This window comes from Pocillopora verrucosa, chromosome 1 (assembly GCF_036669915.1).
Source record: "Pocillopora verrucosa isolate sample1 chromosome 1, ASM3666991v2, whole genome shotgun sequence".
NCBI classification, from domain to species: Eukaryota; Metazoa; Cnidaria; class Anthozoa; order Scleractinia; family Pocilloporidae; genus Pocillopora; species Pocillopora verrucosa.
In genome coordinates, this window is record NC_089312.1 from 16,331,342 (window position 1) to 16,349,398 (window position 18,057).

An 18,057-nucleotide genomic window follows, 5' to 3' on the forward strand; every position below is an offset into this window, starting at 1 on the left:
ATTTCCGCAGCAAAGAGTTATTGGATAGAGTGACCTCATTACAAGTTAGTGCGCATTGCGTACCTTTTCCCGCCAAAAGAAACTATGTTTGATTTAAAATTGACGATATTTTAGTTAAAATTGCTTTAAAATTTTCGTTTTGAAAGGTTTCTTTAAGGAGTCGATTGATTTATTTGCTTCACCTCGCAGAAAACAGTTAATAATAGAGGAAATGAACTAGGGGTAACTATTCTGTAATGTAAACGCGGAGCTATCCGAAGCGATGAAATCCAAGATGGCGGTGTGAGGAAGTGCCTACCCACACAGGTTGTCGATTTCATGTGCTGATCAGGGGAAAGAGGGAAAAGGCGAGCGATGATGAAAATATCGTAGGTTATAAGTATTAATGAGTCGATGGCGTGGAGGAAAACCTATTACGAGCTTTGGAAGCTAGTAAGGAATACGATTTGAACAGCGAATGGATTTCCGCGAGCAATTTGGAAAATATTGATTTGGAGATACATCGATCGGTGTACATTTTGGAGAATTTTGAAGGACAAAGTTTCGAGTACTTGAAGGAAAGAAATTGCAGGATCGTCGGTCCACCGTGTATATTATCGTGTTTACAAACAGAGACTCCGCTGCCAAATGTCCAGTACCCAGTTTATTGTGTAGCCATGCGAGGCATTGCCATCAGTTGTACTAGTGTTCCTCGGGAAGAGAGAGATAGGCTTTACGATCTTATCCGGCTGATGGGAGGGATTGTTATGAAAGACTTCACCAGCGCAGTAACTCACCTGGTTGCGGGTGAGGTGGGATCTAAGAAGTACAAGGTTGCATGTAGTTTCAATAAACCAATTTTATTACCACAGTGGGTTTACAAATGCTGGGAGCTTAGTCAGGACGAACATGTGTGTGCCACAGATGAACAATTCATGGAATTCAAATGCCCAACATTCAAGGGAATTACTCTCTGTGTGACAGGTATTGATGCAGAAAAAAGAAAAGAAATAAAGAAACTTGTGACACAACATGGCGGAACGTACTCAGGAGCACTTGATATGAACACTTGTACCCATTTACTTGTCGATGACCCAAGGGGTGAAAAATATGAGTATGCAAGAAGGTGGAATCTTCACTGTGTTTGTACACAATGGTTTTATGACTCAGTTCAGACAGGCTTGTGTCTGGATGAGTCAAGCTATTACACTCAACCTGATAAAGAAAATAACAGTTCACAAGCAGGTGCAAGATTGTCAGGTAGCTTAATCAAAGGCAATACTTCTAAAAGTGGCACAGAGATGAAGGTATCAAATAAAGCTGCACAAGCAGCATACAAGAGTGCACAGAAACATGGTAACAAAGATTTGATCCCTAGTTCAGGAAGAAACAGTATGCAATCTAATCAGTCTAAGGCTTTGGAAAATGTTTCCAAGATAGGAGAGACTCACATTTCTGACCCAGATGGCTCTGAATTTGATGTTAGAGTTCAGCCTGGGAATATGTTTCTGGATGGTTGCAAAATTTATTTAAGTGGATTTTCTGGGCATAAGTTGGAGAAGCTTAGAAAGATCATCAACTCTGGAGGAGGGACAAGATTCAATCAGATCAATGAGATTGTATCGCATGTTGTTGTTGGAAATAGAATCAATGCAGATATTGATTTGTTGAGAAACTGTGATTTTCAAGCTTTTGTTGTTAGTGTTCAATGGATTTTGGATTCTGCAAAGGAAGGGAAAAAGCTGCCAGAGGAAAGTAAGTGTGTTTCACCTTTCCATGCTCACTTTCCAAAGAACAATTCTTCACAGTGTTAACTAATAGATACAATTCTTACAATGAATGACAAGAGAATTTGTTGTTAAATCAGGCAATATTATGTACATGTAGTTAATAGTTTTTTTTTCACTTCTCATTACCTTTCTTCCCTAAGATGTACTGATTTTTTAAGTAAAAATTGATCTCTGGTCACTCCTTATGGGTAATAACATTGCTCAATGGGTAAAGATATGAACAAACAGTATTAAATTTTTTTAAACTTATTTTTTAATACCATTTGCTATTAATGATGTCATAAGTCACTGGTACATTTGAATGATTGATAACATATTTTATGATTATGATACTTCATAAAACAGATTATTCTCAATATCTGGGTCCTCAATAATATGGAGATGAACTGAACAAACTCTCCCTTGGGCACTTTTCCTCTTACAAATGTGATAAAATCCTTTACTATATAGAAAAGAAGTCCTAAGGAAATCCTAGTGCAACGATTGGTTCTTGCTTGGTTGGGATTTTGCAAAATTGACCATTTCCATGGAAATGGTCATGCACCATGTATTTTTGTTTGCAAAAGACATCAAATTCAAAACAAAAAAGTTTTGTGCGAGTGCCCTGCAATAAACTACTTATTAACCTTGCTTCCTTGAGCTGCTGAGGAATATAGACCCTCAGTTGTTTCTGCACTAAACTCCCTGTGTTTTGTCCATACTGCCACAACCTCAGGCCAATATTCCTCAGTGCAGTCCTCATGCTTGGTAAGAAGTTAATAATACTTAAGTCTATAATTTAGACACAAGTGAACTTGACCCTTGACTGGATGCAAATTATTATCTATAGTAATTTGAATCACTTTTTTTCCATTGTATTTTCTCTTTGCAGCTTATCTTATCTCAGATCTATTACAAAGGGAAGATCTTTCACTGTCATGCAAAGAGAACGAGGATCCTGATAAAGCCGTTTCAAAAGCAGCAAAAAGTGTCTCTGTTCAGCCAAATGCATCAGAGGAAAATCATAAGGACACAAAGGCCAAGCCAAAGGAGGATCATTGTGATGGCGATGATGATTATGATGATGTTTTCTTACAATATCTGCCTCAGAGTGAAGGGAAAGGCAATGAACCTGTGCACAACCTTCCTCAAGGAGACACTAGTGCACAGTTCAAAGGTTCAGTATAGTATAGTTAACATGAGAATTATGAGTTTGCTGTAAATATTGTGGGTTAAAACATGTTAATAAGCAGACTGAGATAATTTCAAACTGACTCTTTTTGTTTTGGGTGCATGTGAGTCATTTGAAGTTATTACATGTATGAAGAGGTTGATTCCCAACCCTTCAGATGTACAGTAGAGTTGTTAATTAAGATTCCTAGTTTTTCCCTTTTTGGTTAAATTGACTGGGCTACATCACCCTTAACTTGCTGTGCAGACCTTGAATTTAGTAATTACTGAAGTTTTTTCACCTACCAGAGCACAGTAGTCTAAGTGCTGATCCTGATGCTACACTTGATGACAAAGAAGAAGAAGCTTTCCGAGAAGGATTACTGTCTGGAAAGTACTTCACAGTGGCTGGTTTTTCCAGTGAACAGCTGACACACCTCTGGCATCTTATAGAGGGCAATGGAGGAAAGGCTGTTGCCAGTGGACAAACAGCTGACTATGCAGTATTGCCAATGAACACAGTTCTTGAAGAAGATTTACATGCAAAACAGCTAGTAAGTAACTTTATGTTTGCATACTTACAGTATACAATTTTAACATGTTCTTCTGTGGAAGAAAACAATAATTTATAGTGAGTAAATTGTAGGAGACTGAGTGAATAAAATAGAAGGTGGCAAGGTGACCCTGTTATATTCATGGTAAAGATACTTAACTCCTACAATCTAAAATCACCAACCAGTAATTTAAGAGGGTTCCATCACACTGTCTTTGAAACCTGAAGGCATATAAGGGTGGTTACTTGTGACAAAATTGCATTTCACCCCAGCTTCCAGAGTTGAAAACAATCAAACAACAATCAAAGCCTTGATTTGTAGGTCACTTGACTGCTGAGACTAAATTTTTTTAATCAAGGTTTTCTTTTGGAAATGATAATTGAAGGGAAATGGTGTGGAGTAACAAAGAGAATGTGCTGCACATTGGGTCCTTGGCAGACTAATAACCATTCAGGAATCAAAATTCAGCTTGAGAATTCTTCTTGGATGGACGTAAATGTTTAAATATCCTTTCTGATCCCTTGTCAAAACAGAAAGTGTTGCTATTTTATTTCTTTAGTCTTATCCTCTAAAGGTTTTTAACAAGGGATCATTGTTAAAGTTAAGGGATTCACATTCAGGTAAAAAAAATTATCACAGGAAGCTTGCAGTTATAACAAAGTTGAAATATCTTACAGGTTACATTTTGCTGGTTAGAGAAGAGCTTGGAATGTGGCCATCTTTTGGCCCTGGAGAGTGGCTTTCTCTTTAAGCCATTCAGCATCCCAGATGCTGAAAAACCACTCAGTGGATGTGTTTTGTCAATCAGTCAGTTTACAGGAGTAGAAAGAGACCACCTGTATCAACTAGCAGAACTTCTGGGTAAATCTTGCCAAAAATGATTTAATTTTTTTCTTTTATTGTAGTATGTTCAAAGGGTAGATAATGTTATCTGCTGGATAAAGCTCTCTCTATTTGATAGGGCTCTATGTTTTGTTGACACTTTTCCACTTGATTTTAATTTATCCCTTGGATAGTGTCATCCACCCTTAAAAAAACTAGACCCAGGACAAGAGTGTTCAGTTCTCAGCAATGGTTTCAGAGACTGCTCCCTCTATTAAGGATCTGTCATGTACTGAGTTTTTTCATGGTTCTTGCTAGTCTTTTGTTAGTCCTAAGCCCTCAACTCAAGAAATTCTCCATATTGTCTTCCATACAATGATTGTGACTTTAGTTTGGGGAAATTTGGTATTGGATCAATTAGTAATCCCTTATGTTGGGTTTTGTTGATCTGCCTCTTTTTCTGTTGTCTCCACCAAGGGAAAGGCTGAAGGCCATCACAGAGTAGGATTTTAACTATTTAGCTTCAGTAAATGACTGCTCCTCTTGATTGAAAAGCATATACCTCAGTTATTTAAAACATTTTCTTCAGTGAAAAATGTTTCTATTTTGCTGATTAGGTGCTCATTGTCAGGAATACTTTGTTCGTAAAGCAAGTGGGAACTACGAGGCCAGCACACATCTCTTGTGCCAACATCCTGATGGAAACAAATACAAAGCAGCTATAAAATGGAATATCCCTGTAGTAAGTAGAGATTGGCTATTTTCCTGTGCCTCAGATGGCACCTTGGTTCCCTTTGACAAGTATCCTGTCAGCAGTGATAAAAAATTGGCAATGGATGTCATCGATCCTTGCCCACCAGAGGAACTGAGAGTAGACAATGAGGATACCAAAGACTCGACTCAACTCTTGAATTTAAAAACTGACAAAGTTGAACTTCCAATGGAAACAACTGATGATGCATCTGTCCCTCATGGACAAAAGGCTAACAGTGGCTCTGGTGGAAGTACTGAAAAGCAGCCTGTGAAGAGGCCATCTATGTACTTCCGTCCTTTCAGACCTTCATTTGACTTGGCTGACGTGATGGAGGAGCTGGCTTCACCAGCTTGTCCTAGCCTAAGAGGCAGAAAGAGTCGGGGTAGTAGAAACAGCTTTCCACTGGGTGATTTATTTGCAGAGAACATCAAACAGACTCTTCAAAAACTGGGCCCTGTTGCTCCAAGCGCAAGGGAAAGTGATGAGGGGAATGACAATGATGAAACTTTTGACAATGTCCAAAAGGGAAGAGAGGTTTGTTTTTGAAATATTAAAAGCTGTGAATGCAAAGTACATGTCTCATTTGGGTCATATCATCCTTAAGAGTTTACAATGGGCTTCATACAAAATCTTCACTTAGCAATACCACCACAAGTCACTTTTTACCATCATGGTATTTCTTGTTAATGCATTATTACAATAATATTCTTTTTATCTTGTCACTATCATTATTATTATCTTTTATTATTATTACAATCATCATCATCACGTAATAGTAGAATATAACCGTTATTTGAGAAATAACTGCAGTTGATTAATAAACAGTCAAGAGCCGAATAATTCTGTATTTTAACCATTAACTAAAATTGGCGTACTAAGTGGATTTGACATTAATTTGTGCTTTTATTGGGCAGGAAAATGGAGAACCTCAACAACAAGGTATTCTCGTTGGTGTCATTTTATCTGTGAGTAAAAAGTTGGCTCAGCAACAAACAGAAGTCTTCACCTTGGCATCATCTCTTGGTGCTGATTATCGCAGGCTTTACGATGGATCATGCACTCACCTTATTCACCAGGTTAGAGAGCAACTATTTTAGTTGTGTCTCGAGGTAAAAGTAGGACAAGTGGCTCGCATACTTCTGAGATTAGCTATTCCTAAAGCAGGTGAATAAAGGCGGTAAGTTTCTAAACGAACTGTGGTGGCGCTGAGTTGAAAATGTAATTTGGCCAATGTAAAGAGTTTCTAAAGCTGATGTTTCAAGCGTTAGCCCTACGTCAGAGCAAAATGCCAGCATCTAGTGTCGTGATGAAGTGTCTTGAAAAGATGATGAATTTTTGTGTTTGGTTGACAAATTTAGGTAGAGGTATCATTTGTGTTGAACGAAAAAAAAAATAATCATATTTCTCACCAGGGTCCATCCAATGACAAAACTAAGGAATATACACAGGCAAAGGATCGTGGCATTCACATAGTGTCTCCTCATTGGCTGTACAGTTGTCAAGAAAAAAACGAGCGAGTTGATGAGACCATGTATCCACACACCTTTAATCCAAAGTTAAGTCTGCCTGTGGTGACAACGGGAAGACGAATGACAAGATCATCTCGAGCTGTAAGTATTGTCGTGTACAAGCCATGTTTAGTTTAAGCTCCCGCAGCAATTCTCGATTTAGTTTTAGAGCGCTTTTTGATTGAGTGTCGTAAAATATTAGCCAAAGTAATCATAACGGCCAATCTGAAGGAGAACTTGAAGTAAAAACAACCAAACTCCATAAAGCGCGGGAAAACGCGGACGACCAAGTTGTGATTGATTTTAGTTTTGCATTGATTGGTTGAGAGATTTGCACGAGTTTTAAGGACCAATCACGGAGTGAAGTAAAGCAAAATCAATGCAATCCCGTATTACTTTCGACAATCAATTGGAAATTTCTCTGAAAGCTTACCTTGGGATCGCCAACGCACCGGTCAACGTTTGCGTATGTCCATCGGCTAGGTGGCTGACAAAATCAAGCTGCCTCATAAGGGTTATTAACAACCACTCGAGTCAGTAATTCACGAAGTTTTCGACGAAGTTTTTTAATGAAACTCAAAACAAAATGCCAAATGATAAAAACCCCTAACTTGAATACGTTTTACAGATTTCTGAGAACGTTTCAATTACTTCGCAAAATTTTCGTCACACTGTTTATTTCTTATGTTTTCTTTCTAAATTTTGCGCGGGAAATTGGCGCGCGGCCGGCCAAAATTGATCCATTTACGCATGTCCGACGTTGTAATGGACATAAAGGAAGAGTTGAGACATTGGGAAAGAGTCGTACCCGCCGCACGCCCATTTCTCGCGCAAAATTTAATGGTAACCTAATTGTTAACTATTAGAGACAGTAATACAGGGAAAAGTAACAAAGATAGCCACGGATAGGAAACATTAAAACCGACTGTAATGACTAACTTGAAAAATTGAGGGAAAATTTTGTATAATGAACTAGCCGTTACTCATGTTGACTCCTTGAAAGCTCTGTCGTAGGTTTCCCGTACAGTATGAAACGGATATCGATCACTTTGCTCGCTTGTCAACTCGCCGACAGCATTAGTTAACTCACTGACATTCTCTTTTTTAAACGTCCTTGGTCATCTCGTGGATATCTTAATTTTTCCAAGCTTTTTTACTTGGTTTGCCATCTGTGATGATTACACTCTCTTGATTTAAAATACCGTCGTAGCCATCTAATACGATTATAAAAAGCTGTCACTTTGCAAATGACTTGGATTGTGAGTTTTATCTAGCAGCGTGGAATCACTCCCAAGTTTAAAAATTAACAAGGACTAAGGCAGCTTTCATCACTTCTTGATATGGCTTAACAAATTCATCTGACATGGTAAAGTCATTTAACATTGTTAAGTCATCAGACGCTGTAAAGTCGGCGACAGATTACTTTCGGCGAGTCGATTGAAATACTTGGCGAGGTGACTTACGGTGTCAGAAAGTTGTTTGTCGGTGAGTTGACTCAACATATGACATGTCGGCTAAGTGACTGCATGGTATGCTTCTGAAAGCCTTGAGAGGACGCTTGAAACTTTTTTCATTCTCTAACTACAGGCAGCAACGGAACAAGAGATGTCACCACTAAAGAAACGAAAGTCACTCGCAACAAAGATGAGTGAGTCGAGTGAAACTGAAAAACTGAGCAAGACGGGAAGCTTGCCTGAGGAGTTAGCAAGGGAGGAACAGGCTGTGGAAGGCGATATTGCAGAAGAGGTTCAACAAGATCCTCAAATGGGACCGGCCACACTTGAGTCTCTAGAGGCCAGAGAAGATTTTAAACGTCAGCTGGAGGCGATCATGGATGCTACCAAGGTCAGGAATGTGTAGATTAGTGCCATTTTCAATTTAGTGATAATCCAGGGTTGGATAGGTTTGGTTAACTTAGCACTGTGATTGATCCAGGAAACTCTCGACATATCAGATGCAAAACCAAACATAACGGGTCTGTTGCTTGTGTTTTTTCACGATTGAGGATTGTGATGAATTTACCCCCTTGAAGTACCTCCTATAAGTACCTAAAATCGCTTGGAATTCTTGAAATTCAACTGGTAAAAGGTTGCTCTACCAGTTGAAACATTTCTTTTTCCTGTCGTGATTAAAATAAGGGAGAAGGCTGTTACCTTTTGTTATTTCTTCGATTTTTGAGCTTGAAGGTTACCTAAGGTAATTTTGTTCTCTTTCTGGTGGCTGTTCGTTTCTCAAAAACAGCTGAAAGGTGCTTTGCTTTCTCTGCCTAAATCCTAACAACGCTTCTGGGTTGCTCTTTAAAAATACTCGTGTTTACTTTTGCGCGGTTGGTGAAATCTCGTCGTGTAGTGGCAGCAAATAAATGTTTTTCCAGTTAAAGCTACAAGCTTTCTTAACATTGTCCACAATAACAAACGTTTGTATTAATTGTACGGCGAAGTTGATGATGACTTTTCGAAACAAAGGTGAGAGCCTCAACAGCTGTTTCTTGTTCAAAGGTTCTATGGCAAAAAGTGTTTCGTGAAATCCGGGAACACGCAGTGAGAAACACCTTGCGTACAAAATCACCAGTTTATTTAGCTTTAAGTTCAAAAAATTGAAACCTCACATTCGATGTACTTTTTTCTTAGTAAACTCAAGACCTTTAGTACCTAACATTTGCGGTTGTTTTAAGTTTTAAGTTCCTACAAATGAGATTAAAACGGTTCAGTTTCTCGTTGATAACAAGCAGCTTTAGCAATTTTATCAGCCATCATTCGTCGTGATTGCTTCATAGTTCTGCCTGTCATCAATCGAGAAAATATGTTCATTTTCAGGGTTCTGTATTAGGCGAACTTTTCCAACAGCATAGTATTGTCACGGTGGTAGTGTGATCGTCAATTCTTTAAAAATAAAGAGAAGCTTAAAAGAAGGAGATAACGCAGTGGACAAGACTGACTCGAGTTTTCATAGCGTTTTTATGCGGCTCACTTGCTCCTTCCTTTTTTGTATAATGAAGATGGTTGTTATTTTGCGCAATTTTCCAGTGCGCATGTGAGACATTCAGTGTAATTAATCATTGAAGAAGTCTTTCCACTCGTAAACAACTTCACTCTCGTTGTTACCCCACGACTCGTCACTGTCAGAGGCACAATACGCCTGGTCTGCCTCTAATTCTCGAAGATCTGCAAGGACTTCTTTCTCCTCTTCTCGCAGCATACGTTCAATCTGACAAAGGTTGAAATGACAACAGGCGTCGCATTAAACTTCAGATTATTGTATAATTAAGGTAAACGAAAGTAAGTGGGTTGCTAAGGTGATAGGAGGTGGCAATTCTTGTCTACGCGCGTCTTATAAAGAATCATGAAAAAGCGATACTCACATTCTCTCTGACTTTCCTCGCACGCTCCTCTCTCAGGTTCTTCTGCGTGTATCGCTGATAGTTTTGCTCCGCCTTTCTGTCCTTAGATCTATCCATTTTCCGTCTAATAGCAGATTGCAGGTCTTCTCTGGCGGCAACTTGAGCAGTAGCGATCTTGTTTTTCTTACGTGAGACTTTAATCCCGGATTGCTTCTTTATCGCTATCATCTCATTTCTGTTTCTATCAGCGGCAGCTTGCTTTGCAGCAATTTTCTGAGCAGTAGCTTTGGAGGCCGCCTCTGCTGGGTGCGGTCTGATACCTCCTGCCCTACTACTGGCCCGGGCACGGATGTTCTCAAGCTCCCTTAGTTTTCGCTCTTCTGCTGCCAGATGTTTGGCGTTAATCTGCTTCTTCGATATCTTTGGCTGTCGTTCCAACTTGTTCAGCCTCCGTGGCACTCGAGCAGTTGGGCGGACAGTTGGCCTGTACCCGACAACTACTTCAAATGCAATGGCGTTGGAAGTTTCACCCATGAGCAAAGATCGTGTAGAACTTGCAGGCTGATAGGCGATCGTATTTGAACTTGAAGGCGTGCTATCTATTTGAGCTTCCAAGATTTCTCTTCCGCTCTGCATCACCCGCGTCGCTGGGTCATTTGGGACTGTCGATCTTTGGGCTGACAAAATAGCTATTGCACTGTCTAGTGCTCTTCTCTCCGGATCTTCATGTTTGTCAGACAAATCTTCTGAATTGCTACCTGTTTCTCTAACCTTGGAGCTTCCCATCTCAGGTTCCTCTTGAAAGTTTTCTTTCCATGCAACATCTGGGTTGTTCACTGGACTGGGCGTCGTCTTATCCGCCGATTTCGTTTTACTCCCGACTGGTTTGAGCTCTTCAAAATCTGCGTCGCTCTTTGGGGCTACTTTGTTACCGGATTTAGAAAACTTAGATAAAAGAGATCCGCACATGTTATACGGCAAATAGCTCTGAAATCGCTAAAACTCCGTACTTTCGAAAAGTCCACAGCGCGAAGCTTCCAACAAGGTTACTTGTTTGAACGAACTGTTTTGAGTTGTCGTGGTGACGGTGTTAACGTGATAAAGGGATCTGTTATGACGAGGATTATGCACGCGCAGTGGAATTTTCGTAGCTATTTCTGGTGCTTTTGACTCCGTGCATTTACTGAAGGTTATTTATTTTGGCACCTCAAGTAAAAGAAAAATTGATCGTCCATGTTACGTGATAATTTACTTCGCTAAAACATGAAAGAGTAGCTTCTTTTGAAAATGCCAACGTTTGTCTTAGGTAGTGTGCTCGCGCGAGGAAACATTGACTAACTGATCGAAGGGCGCGCTATCTAACAGGGCACCTTATTTTCATGCATACCTTCAAATTTCTTTCTCTGTTTTCGCGCCCACCATTTATTTACTCTGACATAAACCGCGATAATTAGTTAAAATATTTCTTACACATATTTCGTAGACCTGGTGCTGTTTTAAGCCGTTCTGTGACATCATTTTGCAACAGTGTGTCTTAGCCCTATGCCCCCTTAGAGAGTTAAGCGGATGTGTTGTTTCAAATTCATATCAACTATGTAATATCTTACGTACAGTATGTCGCTAACGATTCTTTTTTAGCTCTGTTGCTAGAAGAATCGACCAAGAAATCGAAACTGAACTCAGTGTTATCTTGTTCCAGCTTTGCGAAAAAATATTCAATTTATTCTTTACTAAGCTATCATGGTTTTATGTGTCATTTGTTGTCAATAGGTAAAAGGGAGACGAAGAAGCCGGCGTCATACGTCATCCAACAACTCAAGCAGCGTTTCCCACAATTCAACAGGAAATGTAACATCTGAGATGTCTTTGGCCACGAAACGTACATCATCAAGGCTGCGATCACGTGTTGGTTCTAAGGTACGTTGCCTGGCGTCGATTTTGTACCTTATCATACTTCCCTCCATTCCTCATTCATTTGTGCTATTGTTACATTCACTCTCACGTTGCCCCTCTCCAGTCAGGAGTATAAATGGGTACCGGCGAGCTTTAGGGGAAGTCTGATGAAATGGTGAAGGGTAACCTTGCGATGGATTGACATCCCATCCATGGGGAGTGGTAATACTCCTATTCGCTTCATGCTGTAGGAACCGGGGGGCTCCAGCTGAATGGGCTCTTGGCTAGAGTACAGACTTTACCGTATTCCAATCTTTATCTGTCAGATAACTACTGTACCTGCGGTACCTTGATACGCAAAAGAGAGATTTGAACTTTCTTATCCCCTTACAACCGGTCGGAGTTCCTTCAATTCCCAATTAAGATCAACAACGATCGAAAAATAAATAAATGAAAATATCTTTAATGATAAGCTAACCAGGAAGATTAGGGAGTCATAAATTGGCAAGTAAAGCAGGTCAGTTACTTGGATTTGATTTGTGTTAACTTTCGACTCTAGTAGATGGAATTCTATCCGTTTTCTTAATTTCTCTTGGAAATACTTGTTTTTCATCCGTTTTGAGCGAGAAAGCAATCACACCCACCCCCCCCTTCCCCCTTGTTTTGAGAAATGTTTATATTCCCTTGTCAAAGTTGTTCCTTAAAAGCGGAGATAATGTATCAATTTTTACTCTCTCTAGTCTAATGAAGGTGATAACAGCAATTCATCCTCACGGGTCAAGTCCCGTTTGCCAGCAACCGATGACAGTGAACACTCGCAAAGTGATACTATCACTTATGACGATCCCGCGGGACGGATGGAGCGTGAGAAGATAATGGCACAGCTCAAGAGGGGCTGCAGCCCCAGCCCTGACACCCACACGGAGGACGAGGAGGAACACAGACCGTGCAGCAATACAAACACGGTAAGACTGATGCATATTGTGCCGCATAATGGTCAATCAGAAGGAAAATGAATACCACATTGAGCAAATAAGAAACTTAAAGTAATGAGTAGACGCGAGTGAACAAGGCCACGACTCGTTGGAGTTTTGCGTCCGATTGCATTCAGTCACAGAGCCTATCAGAGCAATTTTCATATGAGTGTCGTTATTAATCTGAGATTGCGTTAGTTTTCACGCCATCCTTTCAACCAATCGTTTCGAAATTAAAACCAGTCGTGACTTGGTGACCCTCGTTTTCCCGCGCTTCTATTAGTTCTGAGTTCTCATTGATTCCATTTGATCTTTACCTTTGTTTTGATTGGCCGATGTGATCAATTCGGTTTTTTCGGTTTTAAGGGACTCAATCAAAATATGTACTTATGCAAAACGACATCAATCTCACATTATTGTTGACAGTTGTGAAACTTGCTCTAACGAAATGCAAAGGCAGCTGTCAGGTGTATTCTTTCTGCCCTTTCTTGTCTTCTGGTGCTTTTCATTCTAACTTGACACACACGACATTGCCAAAAACAAGTGTTCATTCCTGCAAAGCCTTTTTATAATCTTCCCTAAAGTACGTACAAACTCTTGCCTTAAAGGAGTCCACAGTCATGGGGGTCACGCACACCGACGCGAACAACGCAGCTGAACGTCACGTAAGAGAAATGAACGTAACAATTAAGTCTGACCCTCCCACACCTGTCACCAGTTCCACACCAGCAGCTCTGCCAATCGGCCTACAAATCAAAGACACCCACAAACCCCAGCCTGTGAATCTTCTGGACACCACGGCACTTGATCAAACACAACCATGTGCTCTGTCTACGCCCAAGTTCCAGCTGTCGGTTATGACGCCTCAGGAGAAGATAGATTACTCTGCACTTATTGAGCAGCTCGGAGGACAAGTGTTTGACACGGTTTATTTTAATCCTGAGTGCACGCATGTGGTTGTTGGTAAACCAAACAGGTGAGTTACAAAACCGACTCCTTACTGTAATACTTTTCACGGTGACCGTAATAAAAAAAAAAAGATGGAGAGAGAGGGACGGGGGGAGGGGGGGGGGGGAGATAAGAGGAGGTAATGAATCTGGCCGCTTGATACTTATTCGCAGTTAGCAATTTGTTTCTTTAAATACTTCTTTCTCCCTTTCATGCGGAATAGTAAACTTCCTGGGTGTTGTAGTTTGACTCCGTTGCCGTTCTCGTCTTGAAACAATGGTGCAAAACGGAAGATGTTCCATCTTATAGCTTTAGAAAGGGTTGTTACGGAAACCTCGTGTATTAGCAGTTATGCTGTCAAACCGAACTTTGTTGCCATTTTGGTTTTCAGTTTTGTAACTTCTGCCACGTTTATCGGTAGACTTTCCTGTTAGCTAACCGCAGCAAAACGGGAACTTAAGTCACTAGTTGCTCTTCCTGTTTTGCTTCTCAGAGGTTAGTAGTATTTGGCTAGTAACCCTCAAGCTAGACAATCAGCGAGAGCGAAAAGCACTTTTCACCTATGCGGTGTGAACTTGTGTAGGATGATTTTCCTTTCAAAATCTTTAGGAATGAAAAGTACCTTGCTGCAGTGGCCGCTGGGAAGTGGGTTCTGCACAAGTCGTTCTTGGAAGCCAGTCGGGAAGCTGGCTTCTTTATTGAAGAGTCTCCCCACGAATGGGGACAGGAAATCCCTGGAGAACCTCACAATAAACTTGCTGCTGCTGCTCGACGGTGGAGAGTCAAACTTCGCCAGGAAAGAGCGGTAAGGCTACAGATAAAACGAGGAATTCAGGGGCGAAAAACGTCTCTCTTTATTTAATTACAGAGGGTAAATTTTGCAATTGTTATTATTTTATTTCTCACACGAAGCTTTTGAAATTGCTGATCCTTTCAGTTTGTGGAACGCGTGTCATATATGAACCTAGTTATGGCCAAGCTCAGCGTAGAGTCTCAAGGGCTCAGCATTCACCACAATGTTCTCCCTGTTCCCAACAAACTCAGTGCTCAGTGTCCTGCACTTTCCCGCATTAAGTTTAAAGCTTACTTTGGCTGCTTTCTCTGTCAATCTCCCAGTCTTCTCACGCAAGTCATTAAACTTGGAGGAAAGTAGTCCTATATCGTCCGCACATCGCATCGGACGACATCGTTTGAACCTTCAGCTTTTCAAAAATTCGCTGTAGCCATTATCAAACTTTTTCAATTGCTACATTTAGTTGAAGATAAACAAAATAGTCCTGAGAAGACCTTTTGTTCCTGGCCGTGACTGAGGTTTCCACAATCTGAGTAGATGTCAGTATTGAAGGTGACGTCTGTTCCTCTCATTTGTTAAAACGTTGGCCATTACCATAGATAAAAGCCGGCCTCAGTCCCAAGAATGCTCACACTCAGACGATCACTCTCCACGATCAACTGATACTCCTCAGCTAAAAGCTTTTTATTGTATTGTGAAAATTTTACTCTAACTCCTAGGCCGCTGCCGAAGCTGGTAAAAGTCCATCGTCCTGCGGTGCATTCAATAGTTGGGTGGTTCTTCTGTGCGTGGACAAGTCACGGCAGCCAGGATTTAAACGTCTGTTGGAATCCGGAGGGGCTAAGGTCTCGGGATGCAGGCCACCGTTCAAGAATACTAGCGACTTCACGCACGCATTTGTAGGTAAGTACTGTGAACTGGCTGATTTTTCCTTTAGTTGCTCACGCAACTAAAAGAAAAATCGCTCAGATGAAGGGCTAACGTTCGAAACGTCAGCTTTAAATTTCTTGACGGTGGCCAATTTACGTTATCAACTCAGTTGATAATTCCAAATTACCCTGTTCCGCTCTCCCACCGACGCAGCATCAAAGTTTCTTTAGAAACTTACCCACTTTATTCATTTGTGGGTTAAAGGGTCCGAGTTCGACTCCCTGTCGGGTCAGTGTACCTCTCGTTACACAACTGACAAACTGCCAAAAGGTAACACAATGATAAACTGGCCTCAACGGAGTAGCAATACTTCTGGTCGCAAACCGGGGTAAACTTTGGTTAGGTGGGCCCTCTGTCTCTCAAAATCACCTGGGAGTTTAAACGACCCACTTTTTAGGTTCCTCTATATGTGTGACATTACTTAAATGAGTCGATCAATTCGAAGCTTCAACATTCCCCCCTCCCCCTCCCCCGACAATCCCCGAACATTTGGCCTTCTGAAGATTGGTTTGTTCAAATGTCCGCTCCCGGAGCGAAAACTATGTTCGAATTCCCCAACCGACTTTTTTGTAAAAGGCAAAATCAGCGATCGTGAGTTTCTACATATTGATCAATCTTTAAAACCTAGACCTTGCAGACCTTTTCTTCTAAGCCATTTGCTAGCGAAGGGAACTATTTATCTTAAACACCTCCATATTTCAAGAGAAAACACTTTTATTCCACTGGAAAGACTTGACAATTCTGGTTCGAATTCCCCACCCAAGCCAGGTACGGACGACGGTCAAATGCTCGTGAGTTGCCGTTGGGGGGGGGGGATATTGAAGCTTAGAATTGATCGCCGCATGACGTGTTTGCAAGAAGGTTAAAAAAAATTGTCGCCGTTGCTTATCTATTGAATACTTTCTATTGTTATTTTATTTTAGATTTAGCTAAAACGAAAGTGGATTCTTCTGACCTGAACGCTCTTCAAAGGGATAATGTTTGGTGTTTGAAGCCAGATTACATTGCCGAGTATCTAATGCAGGATCCACCACCTCCCCCTCAGAAGTACTTACTCTCAGAACCAGTTATACCTGGTGAACAAGACAGATCGGTTCCTGGGCAGTCAAGAAAGAGAAAGGGGGATGATCTCACTGGAGGCGATAAAAGAGTTCGTGTTTAATTTTAAACGATGAGAGATTGTAAGGCGCTCGCTTGATCTTGTGTTAAAAGCATTAGTACTACGATGGCTTGGAGTATAAATCAGTAGAGAGTTCTCGCATCTCCAGGAAGAAGTCAAGACTCGTCCTGAAACAGACTTGCTAAATTTGGAAGAAGGGGACTTTTACCAACAGAATTTGTGAACCAAAAAGATTCTAACCCCTCAAACCCTAAGAGTGACTCTTTACAGTAATAATGCTGTTCCATTCATTAAGATCTTGAGGATAGAGGAAATGATCGCCAACCTAAGAAACTTTGATTCAGTGTTAAACAAATTCTCTTTGTCAGTACCAAAGGAAATGTACAGAGAAGAGTATGGAGAATATGGATACTGATGTTAGGGTGTAAAGGGTTCAAAGAGGGTCTATTTTAGCAGGTTTTCCTAAGATTGTGACCTGTGTCGTTAGCAGTTCTCTTTGTTGATGTATTTAACGATCGATTTTTTCCACGTTAAGTCCACTTGCTGAGGTAATTTTTCTCAGTCCAATGGTGTCATAGACATTTCAGAGTGTTCAGAACACGATGGGAATGTAGGCTCTGTTATCGGTTCTTTGCAGAGCCTAATTCCCTCTCTTGCATCGTTACTACCCACGTGATTTGTAGGACGTGAAAATTGACTGATTCAAACTACTGGTGTCTTTTCGTTTTCTTTTTAAAGTAAGTGAGGTAAATATTTATGAATTGAGTTAGACTCCTGTGAAATAACCTCTAGAGAAGTCACCTTTTGGGAAGTCACTTCATCGCAATCCTTTGCCATTCTTACCGTCTGTGGTATTGTAAAACAATGCTAATCAAATTAATTATAACTTAGAGCATCCCCTATCAGAAGATTTATTTACCTTGAAACGATTTACGTGCTGGCTCAAATTTAGGAAATGGAATGTGACTGGCTAACTGTCCAGAAGAATGTTGCGTTTGAGTTAGCATATGTTGATCTGGAGAAAGACAACGACGTCCTTGAAAGGACAGCGCGAAGGATGTGTTGAGTGACATACCATTTTGAATTAAAGATATTACGCATTTTATTGAGTTTTAAATGTCAATAAAGTAAGTATTTGATTGTTTTGAAAAAAAACTTTGTCGTTAGTTTTTATTCTTAAATTCGCCTTGGAGTTTGGCCAGCGTTCCATAGCCCCTGACTTTCTAATTTGCGACACTCACCCAGATTGATAGTTAGCACTTGTGAAAATTTGGGGTGATTACGAAGCAACAAAGGTGTCTTTTTCCTACCTATTCCTTGAATAAGAAGAAAGGAATAGATGCTGTGCAGTAGGTGGTGGCTATTGACAACGCGCCTTCGCGTCTAATCTTTAGTTGTCACTGTTATTGCGTCGTTGAGCGACATCCGGAATACTACGGTAGAGGCAAGACTTGCCGATTCATAGTTATGTCTCTGGATAAATGCAAATTCCACAGCAGGGCC

General features: G+C 40.6%; 2 protein-coding genes across 2 annotated transcripts; one reads left to right on the forward strand and one right to left on the reverse strand.

Moving 5' to 3' along the window:
* Positions 1-379: 379 nt before the first annotated feature.
* LOC131789222 (DNA topoisomerase 2-binding protein 1) lies at positions 380-17,665 on the forward strand. Its single transcript, XM_059106301.2, has 14 exons — positions 380-1,734; positions 2,641-2,925; positions 3,228-3,472; positions 4,150-4,333; positions 4,912-5,582; positions 5,963-6,124; positions 6,461-6,658; positions 8,144-8,401; positions 11,667-11,813; positions 12,530-12,754; positions 13,372-13,739; positions 14,321-14,516; positions 15,224-15,407; positions 16,358-17,665. Exons 1-14 carry the CDS (start codon positions 657-659, stop codon positions 16,594-16,596), a joined length of 4,440 nt encoding a protein of 1,479 aa, XP_058962284.2. The 5' UTR covers positions 380-656; the 3' UTR covers positions 16,597-17,665.
* Positions 9,608-10,865, reverse strand: LOC136283237 (inner centromere protein-like). Its single transcript, XM_066171731.1, has 2 exons — positions 9,918-10,865; positions 9,608-9,763 (listed from the first exon to the last, which is right to left on the reverse strand). The coding sequence occupies exons 1-2, from the start codon at positions 10,863-10,865 to the stop codon at positions 9,608-9,610; spliced, it is 1,104 nt and encodes a 367-aa protein (XP_066027828.1).
* Positions 17,666-18,057: the final 392 nt, after the last annotated feature.

Excerpts from the sequence above, each read along its gene's own strand:
- LOC131789222 (XM_059106301.2), top strand. The coding sequence starts at position 657 with ATGCGAGGCATTGCCATCAGTTGTACTAGTGTTCCTCGGGAAGAGAGA. Across the intron at positions 3,473-4,149 it reads ATTTACATGCAAAACAGCTA|GTTACATTTTGCTGGTTAGA; the intron begins GTAAGTAACTTT and ends AATATCTTACAG. Across the intron at positions 5,583-5,962 it reads ATGTCCAAAAGGGAAGAGAG|GAAAATGGAGAACCTCAACA; the intron begins GTTTGTTTTTGA and ends TTTATTGGGCAG.
- LOC136283237 (XM_066171731.1), bottom strand. The coding sequence starts at position 10,865 with ATGTGCGGATCTCTTTTATCTAAGTTTTCTAAATCCGGTAACAAAGTA. Across the intron at positions 9,764-9,917 it reads CGAGGAAAGTCAGAGAGAAT|ATTGAACGTATGCTGCGAGA; the intron begins GTGAGTATCGCT and ends AACCTTTGTCAG.